Here is a 17,278-nt window from a genome sequence, read left to right on the forward strand (position 1 = left end):
TCCGGTTAGTGGGACAAGGACACACCGGAAATACGTCTGTGGGAATTATGTTACAAACAACAAAAATACAAGAACAACGATAACAACAACAACAACAACAACAACAACAACAACAATAATAATAATAATAATAATAATAATAATAATAATAATTATTATTATTATTATTATTATTATTATTATTATTATTATTATATTTTTTTATTTTTATTGTGATGATGATGATGATAATATTATTATTATTATTATTATTATCATTATTATTATTATCATCATCATCATCATCATCATCATCATCACAATAAAAAAATATAATAATAATAATAATAATAATAATAATAATAATAATAATAATAATAATAATAATAAGAAGAAGAAGAAGAAGAAGAAGAAGAAGAAGAAATGTATTTTGTTGGTCTGTATCTATATAGTTAATTTTAGAATAGATAAATAAAACAAATCTTATTACAATGCTCAGCTTTGATATATAGATATAGATATGGACATAGATATAGATATGTAAACATGGATACAGACATAGGTATCAATATAGATGTAGATATACTTTACAAGGTTATGGGTATAATATATTATAAATAGCATTATAAATATAGATAGATGTACATATATAAACTTATATAGATATGATATCTGTATCTACATCAATATATCATTGTCTATATCTCTATCTACATCTCTATCTCTATCGCGCACACACACACACACACACACACACACACACACACACATATACATATATATGTGTATGTGTGTGTGTGTATGTATATAATCATAGATAGACATGTAGATAGAGATAGAGATATAGACAAAGATATATTGATGTAAACATAGATATGCAAACACAAATATTTAAAGATTTATATAGATAGAGATAGAGATATAAATATAGAAGTTGGACAGATTTTAAGTATAACAGTTGGTCACAAAATGCCATCAGGAATTGTGATTTTAATGAGATTAAACTTTTATTTGAATTTTTTTTAGTCTTCAAAGTCTTCACTGGAGTATCATGTAAGTCAGACAGATTTTAACCCATAAAGACTCAGTGCTACTTTTGTGGCAGTTCCTGAATGGATTTTTCTCTATATTTAATATTTCTTAAGAGATTTATCATCATTTTTTCTGATATTATCCTCTGTTGCATTTTTTCAGTGAACATCAGGTATTTTCCTGTATTTAATTTACTGATAATGTAGATGTTCATAAAAGCCCAGATTCAAGTTGAGGGTTATTATTTCAAAAAGAGAGAAAACTGAAGAAAAAGTGTCTTTTTCAGTCCAATCTTTCTGTAACTGAACATAAACCCAGTGTGTCCATCCACTGTCATTGATCCAACTCCATGGATTTTACTGGTGAATCAGTGTTGTAGAAGATGACGGTGTTTCCATGGTAACTACGAAGCCTCTGAATGTCCAAATGGGTCATATCTGATGACCATAAAAAGATGAAACACTGTTATTCACATGAATTGATAGGGTTAGTGGATTAACAGGTATTAAACAGTTTAGATCAGTAGATGGTTTTGGTCGTCAGTGGCTGTTTGGGTCTTTATGGGTTAATACATCTGTCCTGAAAAATAACAATAACAGGCTGGTATTGCAAATAATAATGGGCAATATTTTTTAAATGTTGACGTATATGCAAAGCAGTAAAGGTTTTAACAGTGTGAATAGATGTGGTCTATAGATCACTTCGTTTCATTATTTGTAATCATGGACGAAATCTTCAATAATAGTAAAAATAATAACAATAATAATAATGTTTAACATGTGGATTCAAGACAAAATGCCTTTGTCTTATTGTATAGCATTTCCAAAGTAAAATATTACTTCCAGTCAACACAGATTTATTAGAGTGATGGTTTGGAATTTAAGAAACATACTTTCTGACCCAGTTCATAATAACTTTGTTTTGTTGTGCATTTTTTATTGTGTATGAGGATGTATGAGAGGATGTGACACTGTAGTGAGGAGCAGCACTTTCTTTTCAATATATTGTTTTTTAACAATGTAATAACAACAAGGCACTTTGAGGCTGACATATTTATAAATAACCTAAATGATTAAGTTATTGACAGTGGCAGTCGATCATCTTTATTCTAAGGTGGGAAACTGTTATCACAGGTGCAGTGGTAGAGTAAAGGTTTGACCAGAACTTTGCTTGTTTGATTCAGCTTTCCTCTGAGGTGCCCAAGAGCATCTATTTTTAACACAAGGGTCTTTAATTCAATCTAGATTTGAAACTTTTATAAAAACTTTCAAAAACCAACATGTTTTGCACAGTACTGAATGTTGTTCTGATAATGACCCAAACACACGGTCTTAATGATAAGTCTGATCACTGTGTATTTTTTATAATAGGTGTACTATGTAAAAAATGACTGTAGAATTAACACCAAAAGGTTGTAAATTGCAACATAATAAACAAATAACTAAGAGAAAATACAATGTAAAGTTGTTTATTTGAAAAGATTTTTGTGTTAACGATTAAATCAGATATAGCTGTATTTTTTACGGGGAGAGTATGTTAACAGAACCATATTTGTATGTTCAAATTATGTATTTCTATTGTTTTGAGAAAATGAAACTGTAAATTGAAAAACAATGTGGTGCCGTTTAAATTGCAAGATCTTAATGTTGAAATAACAGCCTATTTGCTTTTTTTTTTTTTTTTTTTTTTAAATAAAAAGCATTAAAAAAGTAAACATTTAACAATTTAAACATGTAAATAGTTAAATGTCACCCAATGACCAAAGGGTCGGTAGTTCGAATCCTGGCTCCGACTGCCCACATTTCAAAGTGTCCTTGCAAGGCACTGAACCCTAAATTGCTCCCAGTAGGGTCTGGTGGCTTTGTAAAGTGCTTTGGGCACCATGGAAGTGTGTAAAATATGCTGTATAAGTGCAGTCCATTTACTGTTTAAAATGTTAAATGTACATGTTGCTCCATAAATATGTTTGTGGTTTGATGTGTTTTTTACAGTATTGTTCTGGTAACCACGGCTGGAAGTTTTTTCCATAGAAACAACGGGATTTATTGTTTTTTTAGATAGATAGATAGATAGATAGATAGATAGATAGATAGATAGATAGATAGATAGATAGATAGATAGATAGATAGATAGATAGATAGATAGATAGATAGATAGATAGATAGATAGATAGATAGATAGATAGATAGATAGATAGATAGATAGATAGATAGATAGATAGATGTGTAACAGTCACAAAATACCACCAGGAATTATATGATTTTAATGAGATTAAACATTTATTGTAAGAAATGTTTCAGCACCACTCTGCAGTAGAACTTCACAGAACCTTTTCAAAATCTTCACTGGAATATAACTTAAGTCTTAAGTTTTACCAATTGTTATTGTGCCAACACAGATTTTAATACATTTGTCCTGAAAAATAACAATAACAGGCTGGTACTGCAAATAATACTGGACAATAACTCTTCAGTTTTGACATATATGAAAAGCAGTAAATGTTTTTACACGATGTGGAAATGTGTGCTGTTTGTGTGTCTGTACAGGCAGGTTTGAACTGGTCTCATCTTCCCGCTGAAATTAGTTTACTTTGGTGAGTGGAGACGCCCAGAGAACGGTGGACAAACCTGTTTTCTACTATTTGGATTAACCTCAGGGTTTCAGCTGCACACAGTGGTGACATTTCACAAGAAAGTTTCATGCTCAACAGTCAGATTTATACAAGAGCATATTATAAAACATGATCAAACTGTACAAAATATACCAGTACATTCTGTCCACTGATCATAACATTTAAATAATACATTTTTATACTGTATTTCAGTGCTAATAGATTATAAACATGTGTATTTTACACTTTGAAAACCCAACATTCAACCATTTTTTTCTAGCTACTGTGCAAGTCACACAAGTATGGAAATCAGTTCAACACTCACGTTCAACGAAAAACAAATCTTTTAGTTTTTTTAATTACATGTTTAATGAAGATGGATTTACTGGATTTTAAAAAATGTATCTGTGTTCAGATTGTCCAGTCGGCTAAATGTGCAGTTTCGTAAAAAACAGATTCTTTCATGGCCGTAATTTTCTTTTATCTTTCAGAGCCACACCACGTCCGATTATCAGTCTTTACCCTTCTCTGTTAAACTAATAATAATAATAATAATAATAATAATAATAATAATAATAATAATAATATTTAAACCCTAAAGAAGGTCAAAAACCTGGTTCTTTCCAGATTAACATCCTGTTCATATGTAAAGCTGCTCTTTGTGTAATGGATGTTTTTTTTTTTTTTAACATATAAATATTATGTACTAACTTTTTACCTACTTCTGTTCTGTTTTTGAAGAGAAGCTGCTCACTGAGGAAGGTGGAGGACATGGTGAAAAATCCAGATCGTCCTCTTCGTCTCATTGTGACAAATTAGAGGAGCAGCTACAGCGACTAACTTCATTAAGATGCAGTACTGACAGGTACGGAAGATCCTTTATGTCCATCAGAGTTTACAGCATCTCAGTGTAATGGTTATTTTTTTCTTTTTTTTTAGTGAGCTGCTTAAGAATCTGAATGGGGATCAATAAAGTTCATCTGTATCAATTATTATTTAACAACAGAAAGAAAACAATATGTTAAAAGTGTCTACAGAAACAAAGTTAAACATAAATACTGTTAACATACATGAAGCATTATTAACCCTTTTTCCTTTTAAGGCAACAAAGAAGGAAAAAGTTTTTGTTGTTATCATCTATAATGTCAGTATGAAGTTATATAATGAAACATTACAATTTTAATTCTTGTCTTTCCTCTTCTGTATATTTAACAAATTCAAATAAGCAGATTTTTGTTTCTGTTCAGAGGATGATGTTGTGATGAATTACACACGTATGTGATTCCGGAGACGATAACATAGGTGAATACTAGTACAGATGAAGTGTATCCCTCCTGTCTCTCAGTAGTAAACAGCTGTAGTACAATAACAATGTAAACAGTGGAAACAACTCGACTGGTCCCGATGGCTGAGGCTGCTTCAGACGTTTGTGATTTCCACACTCTTGTAGGTGTGCATGGGGCTGCCTTTGACTCGAGGCACAGCCTGCACCCGGGCCTCTCTGGGCAGAGATCCACAGCTGCCGTGGAAGCCCAGGCCTCGCTCTGCAGAGTGGCTGTTTGCACGTAACCTCAGTGGGCTCTGCAAAATTCAAGGCACCGACACTCAGTGTGGATTTCCTTCTTGACCTTTAATCCAAATAAAACACTTACGGTTGTCTGCTGTTCAGTTTCATGCAGAGAGTAAAGGACCATTAATGTTTAAGTGTGAAAACTGGGCAAGTAAAGGGTGGAAAAAAGGTGGAATTTGTTTAATTTTTCATCTTTTTTTTTTTCCTTCTATTGAAAGTATTAGCATCTTTCTATCTTTGGTCAAATTTATCACCTTTTGAGAATGAAAGCAGTGGCAATAACATGTAAAATGACTTCTAAATGCTGGTTTTCTGCAAGTACACATGAAGAAAAATGTTCACCACTATACTTACATATACTTATAGTGACATGTACATGCATCAGTATTTAACCCAAAAGACCCAGTGCTACTGTTGTGACAGTTCCCAAATGATTTTTTTCTCACTGAGTAGATGATAAACAGGAAGAAAACTCCTAGGCAAAAGAGTGCCTTGGAGTTTTCTTTCTGTTTGTCACCTACTTTATAAATCCCTTTTTCCAAAGAACATATCGAACAAACTCTTTTTTTGGTTCCTAGAAGCATTCCTTCCCATAATTTATTAAAAAATTTTCTCACTATTTAACCTTTCTTAAGTGATTTATCACCATTTATTGTAATATTATTTTTTTAGTTTGAGTTTTTTGTGTGTAAATCACATATTTTCCTGTATTTATTTTGATGTTCATTCAGTTTCAAAGCAAATTCAAAGGTAATTGAAACAAAACAGAGAAAACTGAAGAAAAGTGACTTATTCAGCAAAAATGTCATTAACTGAACATAAACCAAGTGTCTCCATCCACTGTAATTTATCAAACTCCATGGGTTTTACTGTTACTGTCAATGTTGTAGAAGATGACAGTGTTTCCACAGTAACTATGGAGCCTCTGAACGTCCAAATGGGTCATATCTGATGACCAAGAAAAGATGAAAAATTGTATTTTACACCAATTATTTACATGTATTGATAGGATTAATAGATTAACAGGCATTAAACAGTTTTCATCAGTAGATGGTTTAGGTCAGGAGTGTCAAACTCATTTTAGTTCAGGGGCCATATTCAGCTAAATTTGATCTGAAGTGGGCCGGACCAGAAAAAATAATAACATAATAACCTAGAAATAATGACAACTCCAAATTTTTGTCTTTGTTGTAGTGTAAAAAAACATTAAATTATGAAAATACTTACTTTTAGAACCATCCAAAAACAAAAAAAAAACTGAAAAAACTGAAATTTAAATTAAAAAACGTAAGAAAATTTAGTGCAGTTTTAACAATATTATTCCTCAACTTATCATTTCTCCATGTGCATTATGGATCAGATCTACAAAGACACTAAACACTTAGTAACAGGCAGAAAAATTGCTAAAATTGTGCTTAATGTGCTTTAGACATTTCAGGTTGTTCATATTTGTTCAGGTTACTCACATTTTATTGTTACAGGATAGTTTGTAAATGTAAATATTTTCTTAATTTAATGTTATTTTTTGCAGTAAAACAAAGAAAAAAAAATAAGTTGTTAATTCTAGATTTTTTTGGCTTAATTCAAGATTTTTTTTTTTACTTAATTGAAGATTTTTTTTTTTTTTTACTTAATTCAAGATTTTTTTTGGCTCAATTCAAGATTTTTTTTTTTTTTAACTTAATTGAAGATTTTTTTGGCTTAATTCAAGATTTTTTTACTTAATTGAAGAATTTTTTTTTTGGCTTAATTCAAGATTTTTTTTTGCTTAATTTAAGATTTTTTTGGCTTAATTGAAGAGTTTTTGTAACTTAATTGAAGATTTTTTTGGGCTTAATTCAAGATATTTTGCTAAATTTGACATTTTATTTTCGCTTAATTGAAGACTTTTTTTTTTTTGGCTTAATTCAAGATTTTTTCGTTAATTCAAGATAAATTCTTTTTTTTGCCTAATTCAATTCAAGACGGTGGAATTTTTGCACTTGGCAAAAACATCCCAGGGGCCGAACTGGAACCTTTAGCATTTGGCCCCCGGGCCGCATGTTTGACATCCCTGGTTTAGGTTGTTGGCGGCTGTTTGGGTCTTTATGGGTTAAACAAGTGAACCATGAAAAGAGTGAAGACTAAGAGAGATATATATACTAAGTATTATGTGTAGGAGGATGCTTAATAAACTCTTTTAAAAATGTAATAATGAGAGTGTGATGATGGTAAAAATCCCATTGTCTTTAACTTTAACGACTCCCCTCTGTTTCACCCATAGTCCTCACAGTTTATGGATATGATAGCAACTTTCCTCACTGTAAATGCATACTGTGTATAAAGATCAGATATACATTAGTCATATGATATGAAATAATGTAGTGAAATGAAATAATACCTTCCCTGATCGTCTCACAGACATCCTCTCCTCGGCCAAGCGGGTTACAGCCACAGGAGAAGAAGAACCAATAGGCTCGCTGCTCTGCTCTGAGTTGCTACAAGACATTACAAGACAAACTATGTTCATTTTTTCACTGTATCTAAAATATATACAACAAAAAGGTCAGATAATTCTCAAATATGTAACATTTATAATTATATGTGATGTCAGTTGTCAGATCACACTAGAGGTTATCGTGCATCAGAGCTTTTAATGTACCTGGGAGGGACAGCCAGTGTTTTCATTTCTTCATACAGATGCCGATGTAGCATGTGCTTGTTGTTGGGGATCCCCAGGGCTTTGGCCATAGCATCCGTGTCAAAGGATGGATCCAGAGCCATCACAGCTCCATGGATCCCTTTACCCTGAAGATTTTCTGCAAACTCCTGAAGAACACAGTCAGAAAGGGAAAATACTTTTTGTTACATTCATTTTGAAACAGAAACCAAATATGGCACTAATCACATCATGTCTGCTGCCAAGCTTTCACAAAAAAAGAAATTTCACAAATATATTCAGAAAGAGATAAGAAGTCATGCTCAGTAGGGAGGCTGAAAACACTCCGACTCAAGTTAAACTCCATAAAAACAAGGTGATTAAAATATTTAATACACTATGAGTTTTATGGAGATGTAATAGATAAAGCATTTACCGTGAAATATAAGATTTAATCTTTCATTCACTATTGAAATGCAGCTGCGTCACAGTTGTGTGGCTGTTCCAGACATGTGCATGTGGATTTCAACTGTTCGCACAAAAAATATTTCCAACGTACACGTTTCTATCACTGGGGGCAAGAAGTTTCCACAGAAAAGTTAGGTTTGTATATATTTAAGAGTGCAAAACATCAGTTAATGTTTTTGTATATCACAGATTTGTTACTGCTTGTACTTAATTGATTTTCTACTGCACAGAGACTTTGTTATAATGTTCTTATTCCTGCTGTTGCCCCTTCTTAGAGGGTCTTGGGATTGGTTTGGGCATGGGGGGGAAATGATGTAAAAGGTGATGTATAATGAATGCACTGTAATTCCACTTCTTTGTATGTACTGTTACATTGCTCAAAAAAAGATAAATAAAAAAAGAGTGCAAAACATGCCCTTCTGTGAATTTGTGTGTTATTCTGTTTTCTTTCAGCAGAGGTGAACACAACACAACAGAACAACAAAGCTGTCATTATCTTTGAGGGAATCCTACAAACACATGTGCAGTATCTGGTTCCAATCTGTCCTGGAAAACTCCTGAGCAAATGGGAAAACCGTGGCTGACCTCCCACCCACCTTGAGGTCTATGTCTCTGATCCACTTCATTACTCTGTGACATGTCCAAACAATGGGGTCCCGGTCTTGGTGCTCACATTTTGCCCGTCGTGCCTGCAGGGCCTGCAAAAACACAAGACACAGATAACTACAGCACGAACACTAATGTGGCAGGGGCAAAGGAAAAAACAGAGGTCAGAGGACGGATGAGAGCCTGCTGAGATAATGTAGCACCACCAGGTTCTGTGTGCCTCAAGCTATTAGAGGTAATAATAGAAATCACATGTAGCTGTGCCAGAGTAAAGTGTTATGCAGTGGTTTACGAGTAAGTGGTGTTACAAGACCTTAGTGTTTGATCAAATCTCTTGTGAACTCATATATACTCTGACCTCTTTGTCAAAGCTGAGCATCTGCAGCAGCTGGATGGCTAGAAGTAAGCTGGTCTGGTGGAACTGGTCACTAATGTTAAGGAGTCGCTCCAGGTCTCTGCGGCTGAGAGAGTTTAGGACCCGGCCATCCACTAAATGAGTCTGGAACGTTTGTGAGTATTGAGGAAGTCCAACATCACTCAGCCATGACGTTGAAACCCAGTGATGGTCCATATCAGATGCTTTTGATAACCTGGGTGATAATTAGACACCACTGATCAGAAATATTCTCCTTTTTGTTAGATTATCTGTGTTATGTAACTATTGCTCACCCTTGGTCTCCTTCGGCCCTCCTGTAATCCTCAATGGCCAATCTCAGTTTCCTGCGGTGAATTGGATTAGTGATACCCAAACCTAGCTCTAAGTCTTCATCTGTCAGTCCTAGCAGCACCTAAAGAGGAGAACCCATTATTTATCAAACACTGAACTCCACTCTCAAACTCAGTACAGACAAGCTTTGAACAACCTGCTGGTTCAGTGATGTACCTTGCCACTTTTGATGTTTTCCGAGCATGCGCGGAGGTACATGGGCATTCCCATGACGACCTCCAGCCAGGCCTGGACTGCACCTGCCCTCCACAGCGACATGCATGTGTTTCGAGTGAGCTCCGCCTGCTGGAGGCGGTCCAGCTGCTCCTCTCCATCAGACAGGCTCTGTGTGAGGCTGTCAGAGTCTGCATTGGTCAGGAGAAGTTATGGTGTGGCATAAAGGAGGGGTTCAGGGTCAGAAGGACATAGAAATTTAAAAAATGATGCATCTGGTGACAATGACATCAGAGAAAGTCAACCTCCATTTCAGTGTGTAGCTATATGTAGCAACCATTTGTGTATTACACTAAAGTCTTTATTGTATCTTTCTGGTTTGCTGAAACTATGATAACCCAAGTTATCAATCAGTTCATATGGACTTTTTTTCTCTTCATGATATTGCACTACATGGACACTAGATGGAGCTATAACAATACACTGGAGCTAATCATGTCTCTGGAAAAGTGATACTGTGTGTGATTACAGTTACGATATTCATCAGGAAGCAAAACTACATGAATGCAGTTGGTCTAAATCTGAGGTGGTGTTGAAATCCAGGTAAGTAGACTGGTTCGGACAGCCCTAAACTACGTGTCAATGTTTAGTAAAGGTGTTAAAATACTCACTATTTGATGATTATGAGGGGACCATTGGGATAATGTATTAGAGACACAGGGATTATTCATAAAACATCATGCTCCTGCCCATTCACCGTCTGTCTCAGCACCAGGAAAACACTGATTCATACTGAACCCATAAATCCAGGATGAAATCTGTGTGTTTCCCTGATTGATGCTGAGAAAAATGCAAAACTGTCACATGCAATGTCCACCATCTTTCAGAACAGTTTCCACATAAATCTTTTTTTTTTCCAATGGACCTGAGTGATATGAATAATCCCAAAAGTGCAGAAACAGACAGCTGGTAATCACAGATGAGGAGTTACTCACTGGCAGGAGAGAGATGCCATTAGAAAATGGCAGGAGGAGAGGGAGAGACACGTTAGACTGGGACACAAGAACAAGATACTCATGGAATAGAAAACTGCCACATTCAGTCTGTATTCAGTTACTAGTTTTATTTTTAAAATAAGATTTCATTTCAATTATATTCATTTTGAAAATGCTAAAACCTCCTCAAGATCTGGCCGCAACAGCTGCAGCAGATAAATATTTGAAGTTACCTCTTATTTGTCTGTTTTAAATAAAATACTTCAATAGGTTTAATCTTTTATGTAACATCTCCTAAATTACAAAGCATTGAACATATATTAGAGCCACATTTGCAAGAAATGAGGAGGGATTCTACACAAAACAAAAACAGAAAAATTAAAAATAAAAACAAAAGGACCGTGCATTCATAATGCAAGGAAAGATCATTTGGTAAAAGGAAGGGGTAACAGAGGATTGTGGAGATTATTAATTTGATTGGCAATGAATGGACATCTATCCAAAGCAACACAGGGAATCATGCAGGTGTTTAATGCACATTCTTGTATCTCCTATTGGCACGTGTTAGATAGCTCTCAGTAAGAAATGAGTCAGACATAAACAATGTTACGAGGCTAGTGCTAACAGTGACAGAATGGTACACAGATTTCTCAAAGATGAATGTTTAACCTTTGGCACTCGCACATGGTTTTGAAAGTATTGAGCCAAGGTGTGCCTGAATATGCATTACTGACTGATTATTTACTGTATGTCGTCAAGCCAGTGCAACTATATTTTCATATTAGACCAATAGCGGAAAATATCATGTTTTATCCTTACATGTAATAAATAGGTCTCTACAAAGCTGCCCACATTGTGATATGTTGTAAAAGTATAACAGCAAAAACTGTGAGGCAGCATTTCTAAGTAGAAACAAATATAGCATGTTTCCTGTAACAGCAATACCATTAAAATGGCAACATGGGTACAAGCAATTCAACAATCTGGAAGAGAAAACATTGTATGCCAATCAGTCAGGTCAAATCCCCTTTTTGGGAATGAGAAGGAAATTAATGTTGAACAGCATGTTAAAAGCAACTGTAAATTAACAAAAGCCAAATGACATTTACAGTAAAAACACTAGATTCACAATAACTCCTATTTACATATAAACAACAGTCCTTCAAGTCTCCAGTTATAAAAAACATAAAACATTAAGACATTTGGAAGATAATACAGCATAAAGAAGTCTACACATAATAACCCCATGTATATATTTATATGCATGTAAACATATATACATATGCATACATGTACATCTATAAATATATATCTAATTTACAAACATACAATTTTTGGGGAATATACTGTACATTTATGGGGATAGCAGTCTCTTTCAGGCTTTCCTTTTAATATTTCCCCCCTCCCCCTCCAATCAAACCTGCACACAAAACGCTCTTTACACACAGTTAAAGCCAGGTGAATTTCAATGCATATTCCAAACACACGCACACACACACATGCGCACACTCGGCATCACCAGTCAGCATCCTCCTCTATGTAATAATCAGGGGTGGCTGTACCATCAAACAAGCCGGGGTCCAGTGATTTGCGCTGTTTGCCTCGAGTGAACACCCGTGACAGGGAACCCAGAGTCATCTTCTCCTTCTTCTTCTTACGCTTCTGGTCCTCCAGGTCCTCCATAGACTGAACCCAACAGAGGAGACAGGATGCTTAGATTAGTCGTCTCTTACAGGGGTGGAAAAGTGAGTTAAAAGCAAAGTAACATCACCATCACCACCACCACACCACCCACCACCACCAAGCAGGCAGGCCAACAGGACAGAGGGACAGGCACCAAACAGGAGGGGACAGGGTAGAAGAGCGGTGGTACTTATTGAAGATTGTGGAGGTGTGATTACTTGGTCGAGGGGGCCAGGCAGCTCTTACATTGCAGAGAGAGTGGGTCCGGTGACGAGGTGAGTTGATGTCACTCGGTGTGGACGAGCGGTCCCCATCGGCTGCAGAGGCATCGGATATGACAGAGGGTTGGCGAGAGTGGCAAGGGCTGATCCTGACCACAGCTGGAGATGGCACGCATAGGTTGGCACACACACACACACACACACACACGCAGACACACACACATACAGAGACACACATATTCACGCAAATTCAACATTTCCCTCAGTTAGTATCAGAAATCTCCAGGAAACCATTGGTTAGTCTGCAACACCAAGCAGCACTGAAAACAGAAGCAGAGTGGTTGAGCAGGCATACCCTGTCTGTCCGTGGTGTGTCCGTGGTACAGGGTCTGTTGGCTCTGGCGGATGGCGGCGGTGAGCGGCAGGTCGGCCTGCATCACCCACTCCTGGCTGCCGTTAACCACGGGCTCTGTGGGCATGGCCAGAGAGTGGCGCTTGGGTACGTCCTTTGTCAGCGTGGCCAGAGACTGTTTTGCCTGTGAAGGACAGCAGAAACAGGAATGAAGCGACTATAAAGCACAATTATTTTATTTTGGGCTGAACTGTGTCTGTCCTGGTGTAAAACAGATTTACCTTCTCCATTAAATGATCAGGGGCTGTAGGGGCTGTAACGGCAGAACATTTATGGTTTGGTGTATACATATGTACAGGATAACTAATACTGATTTATGGTAAGAATAAGAATGGATACAATATACTGAGAATGGCTCCAATGTGGATGATAATGCACCACACCTGTCTCCATACAGACTTTACAGTGAGTTAAGAAATACAATAAAGTGACTGCAGACAAATATTATAAAACTGAATGTAATGAATATACTGTACGTTTATGAGGGTTTATTTATGTCCGTATTTCAGCAGGACACACAGAAGGACTATATTTATGAACATTGCATATAATAACACACATACTTGTGTACAGGTTGGTAGCTGAATTAACCTGGATTTAGTTGCTCTGATAATAGTAGTGGAATTTGCAGCCAAAAAGTGCTCAGGCAGCAAGTTCAAGAGCTCTGCACCTTTCCATGAAAAGCTGTTTGAGCAAAAGATGTTTTACAGAATGAATAGTTTCCACATGAAGCAACTCCGGGCAATTTACTGCAGCTCTGCAATTTTGTGATATATTTAATGGAAGTCAACACTCAAAATGTGTATTCACTCAAATAGCATTAATAATGGTCCATCATTTGCCTTTTGTCCACAAATTTCAAGCCCCAATTAAACACTCTATGTGTTTAATGGTAGAAAAAACAGGATTTAGAAACACAAAGGCACTGTCAAATGTTAAACTTTTTTTTTTTAATAATCTTAAATAGCTAAGATTAGCCTCTTCAGAAATAATCCTTAGTTCACCATTAATTTGAACATTCAAGAATCCTGTGGCAGATTGATTTTTTTAATAAAAGAAAAAACAAAACAACACAACACACTTTGTCCAGATAAATGGACAACTGTGTCTTCAATGTGTTCATAAAAAACTGATATTAGTTTTATTTCAGGATGGTTGTTAATATAGTCCCTTTAGAGGAGTGTATATTTTATTTTACTAACATGTCAAGCTGTAAAAAAAAAAAAAAAAAAACAACAACAAGAAAAAGACACAAAAAAACAAAAAAACAAGTAACATATAAATCACAAAATGTTCAATAGAGAAGAGAAGAGAAGATGATATTTTGCGTGGGATCTGTGATGCAGCTTGATGTGAAGATCTGTGGGTGGTTGTGTGTTGCCGAGGGTGGAGAGAGATTAATGACACACAGACTGACAACTGTACCTTCGAGGGATTGACAAAACAACACAGAAAAAGGCACGAAATTCTTCCTCAGCCTAAAGAAAGAGCTGATGCTTTGATAGAGTGAGACGACGAGGATTCAGCAACACAGCTTACACTAACAGGGATAAAAGGCTCCAGATCCACCGTGTGTTACATATATAGCATCCGTGATGATAATGATAGTAAAGTTGGCATCACTGAGTTTATTTATCAGTGTAGTGACTCACCATGGTGAGTTCGGCCTCCAGCTCTTTGATCCTGTTCTCCTTCATGTCCATCTGAGAACGCAGGATGTTGGCCTGCTCTGTGGCTTCTTTGGTCTGCCTCCTCAGGTCCCACTTCTCCCGCTCAAGCATGTCCTTCTCCTTCGCCAGGACTTTCACTGCATCCTCACTCTCCTGCAAAAAAAAAAAAAAAAAAAAAAAAAAAAAAGCTAATCCCCACCTAAATTCATTTTACTTTTGCTGACCTGGGAGTGAACAATTTCATCTGCACTGCAAAAATCCAGATCTTACCAAGTGTATTTTTCTCATTTCTAGTCAAAACATCTCATCACATTTAAAATAAGACATAATCACCTAAATAAGATCTTGAAAATCATATTTCAAGAAATCTTATCAAGATAATTTCACTTGTTCCACTGGCAGATTTTTTTGTTTAATTCAAGATTTTTTTTGCTTAATTCAAGCAAAAAAAAATCTGCCAATGGAACAAGTGAAATTATCTTGATAAGATTTCTTGAAATAAGATTTTCAAGATCTATCGTCTAAAAATAAGCTCTCATATCTCACTGAAAACTTACTCTTTAGGTGACTATGTCGTATTTTAAGTTCGATGAGATATTTTGACTAGAAATGAGAAAAATACACTTGGTAAGATCTGGATTTTTGCAGTGTGTCACAAAACCTCAATGCTGATCTAAACACAGACACATTATTTTAATGATGTCACTCCAGTAACAGGCAGGTTCTGAGGTTATGCGCGCTACCTTTCGGTGCTGGTCGTAGTTGCGTATGAATTCTCGCAGCTGCTCTTCTCTGCTCTCCAGTGTTGTATACAGTTGCTGCATCTGACTCACCAGGTCGGATTTTTCTACCTTTAGACGTTTACGGTCAGCTTTCATAGCTGCAACGCACAAACACATTCACACACTGAACATTTGCATAAAACATTCTAAAATCACATTCTAAAATCAGTTTTGCAGGACAGAATTACATTTTATGCTGTATATCATTTGACTTGGGAATGCAATTACACTAGTTGACCACTAGGTGACACTGTGTCTTCTGTAAAGGAGGCACTACATCTTCTCTGTGTTTTTTTAAAGAATGAAGGAGCTCAGATAATATGATATAATCTTCTCAAAACACCAGTGGGACAGGGCCACTTATTCATTCATACATAAAATTCCTGTGACTGTCATGTGGAGACCATTTGACTTCTTTTTGAGGCAACTCAACTGCAATGATGTAACTAGTGGAGAATTTTGCAAACAAAACTAATGACGATGCCCTCTTGAGAGTCTGCACTCGACAGAGAGGCGAGACTGTAACCTGCACTTTGGAGCTGTACAGATGTGTCACATGGGAAGCATTCCTCCTCTCAACGTTCACCCTCTTCATATTTTACACTCAACATTCAAACCTGTTTTGCAGCAGTTGCACAACACATTTTATGAGCATATTTTTTTTTCTTACCTGTAACTCTCAGTGGAGTGAAGAACTGTGAACAATGCCAGCTCTTAACTAAACTAAATCCACAACTGCCTTGTCAGTTTACCATTCTTCTTTGTGCAGACAATTATTTTTTTATGCAAGCCTGACATTTTTTTACTCACCTCTCAAAGAGACAAACTGTTGCGTAATAATTGGATTTGTTTTCATATAAGACATGAAACAGTTGAATACCTTGGTACAAAATCAACAGCACATTCCAATCTACCACATATCACATTAATATTTCACAGTAAAGCTTCGATGTCATGATTAATGGACCGTAATTCCAATGAGGTGAAGGTGGATTTGTGGATTCTTGATCATCGGGGGCAACACCCTTTTCTCAGTCTGTAGATGTCGAAACACAAGCACGTATATGGATGCTCAAGAAATGACTCAGTTGCTTAATGTGTACTTTTACAACACAAAATAAAAATATTTTTAACATACTGCCTCAAGTGCTATTTTAAACACACTGCACAAGACTTTAAAAAAAGATGGCATTCATTTTTGCATCCTTTATTGCTATTGTTAGTGTTTACTGAGAGTGAAGAACAGCGGGTTGAAAACATATGGTCTAAAACAAAACTCTGGAGTGATGAAAATATGAATCTCTTGTTATTAACTGATTGAGAGGACACATGTACTGTATGTGCATTACTAAGATTTTGCTTATACCATAAACTGGGCATTATAACAGTAAAATTAATTTATTCTATGTGTGAGCCTAAAGATCTATTTTTATGCATAACATTCAATATGATGAAAAATATCTATTTTTATCTGTGAATAGCGGGCTTTGTCTTGACAAGTTTAGAGTAGACAATATTCTGCAGTACATACAGTCATGGAAAAAATTATTAGACCATCAAAAGTAATCAAAAACAATGGTTATGCAATCAAGTACTAACTCCTGTGCGTACCATGTGACTAAAACAAACAGAAAAGAAAACATGGAATGCTTAAAAGCACTGTTTTTGGCAGTACAATGCCATAGATATTGATGTAAGAACTTAAGTGATTTTGGTTATTATCAAGAAAAC

At 35.7% G+C, this 17,278-nt stretch overlaps 1 protein-coding gene across 4 annotated transcripts in view; it reads right to left on the reverse strand.

Annotated features, from left to right (window-relative positions):
• Window positions 1-3,254: 3,254 nt before the first annotated feature.
• kaznb (kazrin, periplakin interacting protein b) overlaps window positions 3,255-17,278 on the reverse strand; it is a 141,015-nt gene continuing 126,991 nt past the window's right edge. For 3 of the 4 annotated variants that reach the window (XM_030134595.1, XM_030134596.1, XM_030134597.1), the window contains 12 exons: window positions 15,509-15,645; window positions 14,748-14,918; window positions 13,039-13,219; window positions 12,709-12,842; window positions 12,342-12,465; window positions 9,788-9,975; window positions 9,574-9,692; window positions 9,263-9,494; window positions 8,895-8,996; window positions 7,834-8,000; window positions 7,573-7,669; window positions 3,255-5,203 (listed from right to left, as the gene is read on the reverse strand). In XM_030134595.1, coding sequence (XP_029990455.1) covers window positions 5,042-5,203; window positions 7,573-7,669; window positions 7,834-8,000; window positions 8,895-8,996; window positions 9,263-9,494; window positions 9,574-9,692; window positions 9,788-9,975; window positions 12,342-12,465; window positions 12,709-12,842; window positions 13,039-13,219; window positions 14,748-14,918; window positions 15,509-15,645 — 1,814 coding nt within the window. In that variant the 3' untranslated portion in view covers window positions 3,255-5,041. Of the gene's footprint in view, window positions 5,204-7,572; window positions 7,670-7,833; window positions 8,001-8,894; window positions 8,997-9,262; window positions 9,495-9,573; window positions 9,693-9,787; window positions 9,976-10,699; window positions 12,466-12,708; window positions 12,843-13,038; window positions 13,220-14,747; window positions 14,919-15,508; window positions 15,646-17,278 lie in introns of those variants that run through there. The other variant, XM_030134598.1, reaches the window with a different exon arrangement.

Source organism: Sphaeramia orbicularis, chromosome 5 (genome assembly GCF_902148855.1).
Source record: "Sphaeramia orbicularis chromosome 5, fSphaOr1.1, whole genome shotgun sequence".
NCBI lineage: Eukaryota > Metazoa > Chordata > Actinopteri > Kurtiformes > Apogonidae > Sphaeramia > Sphaeramia orbicularis.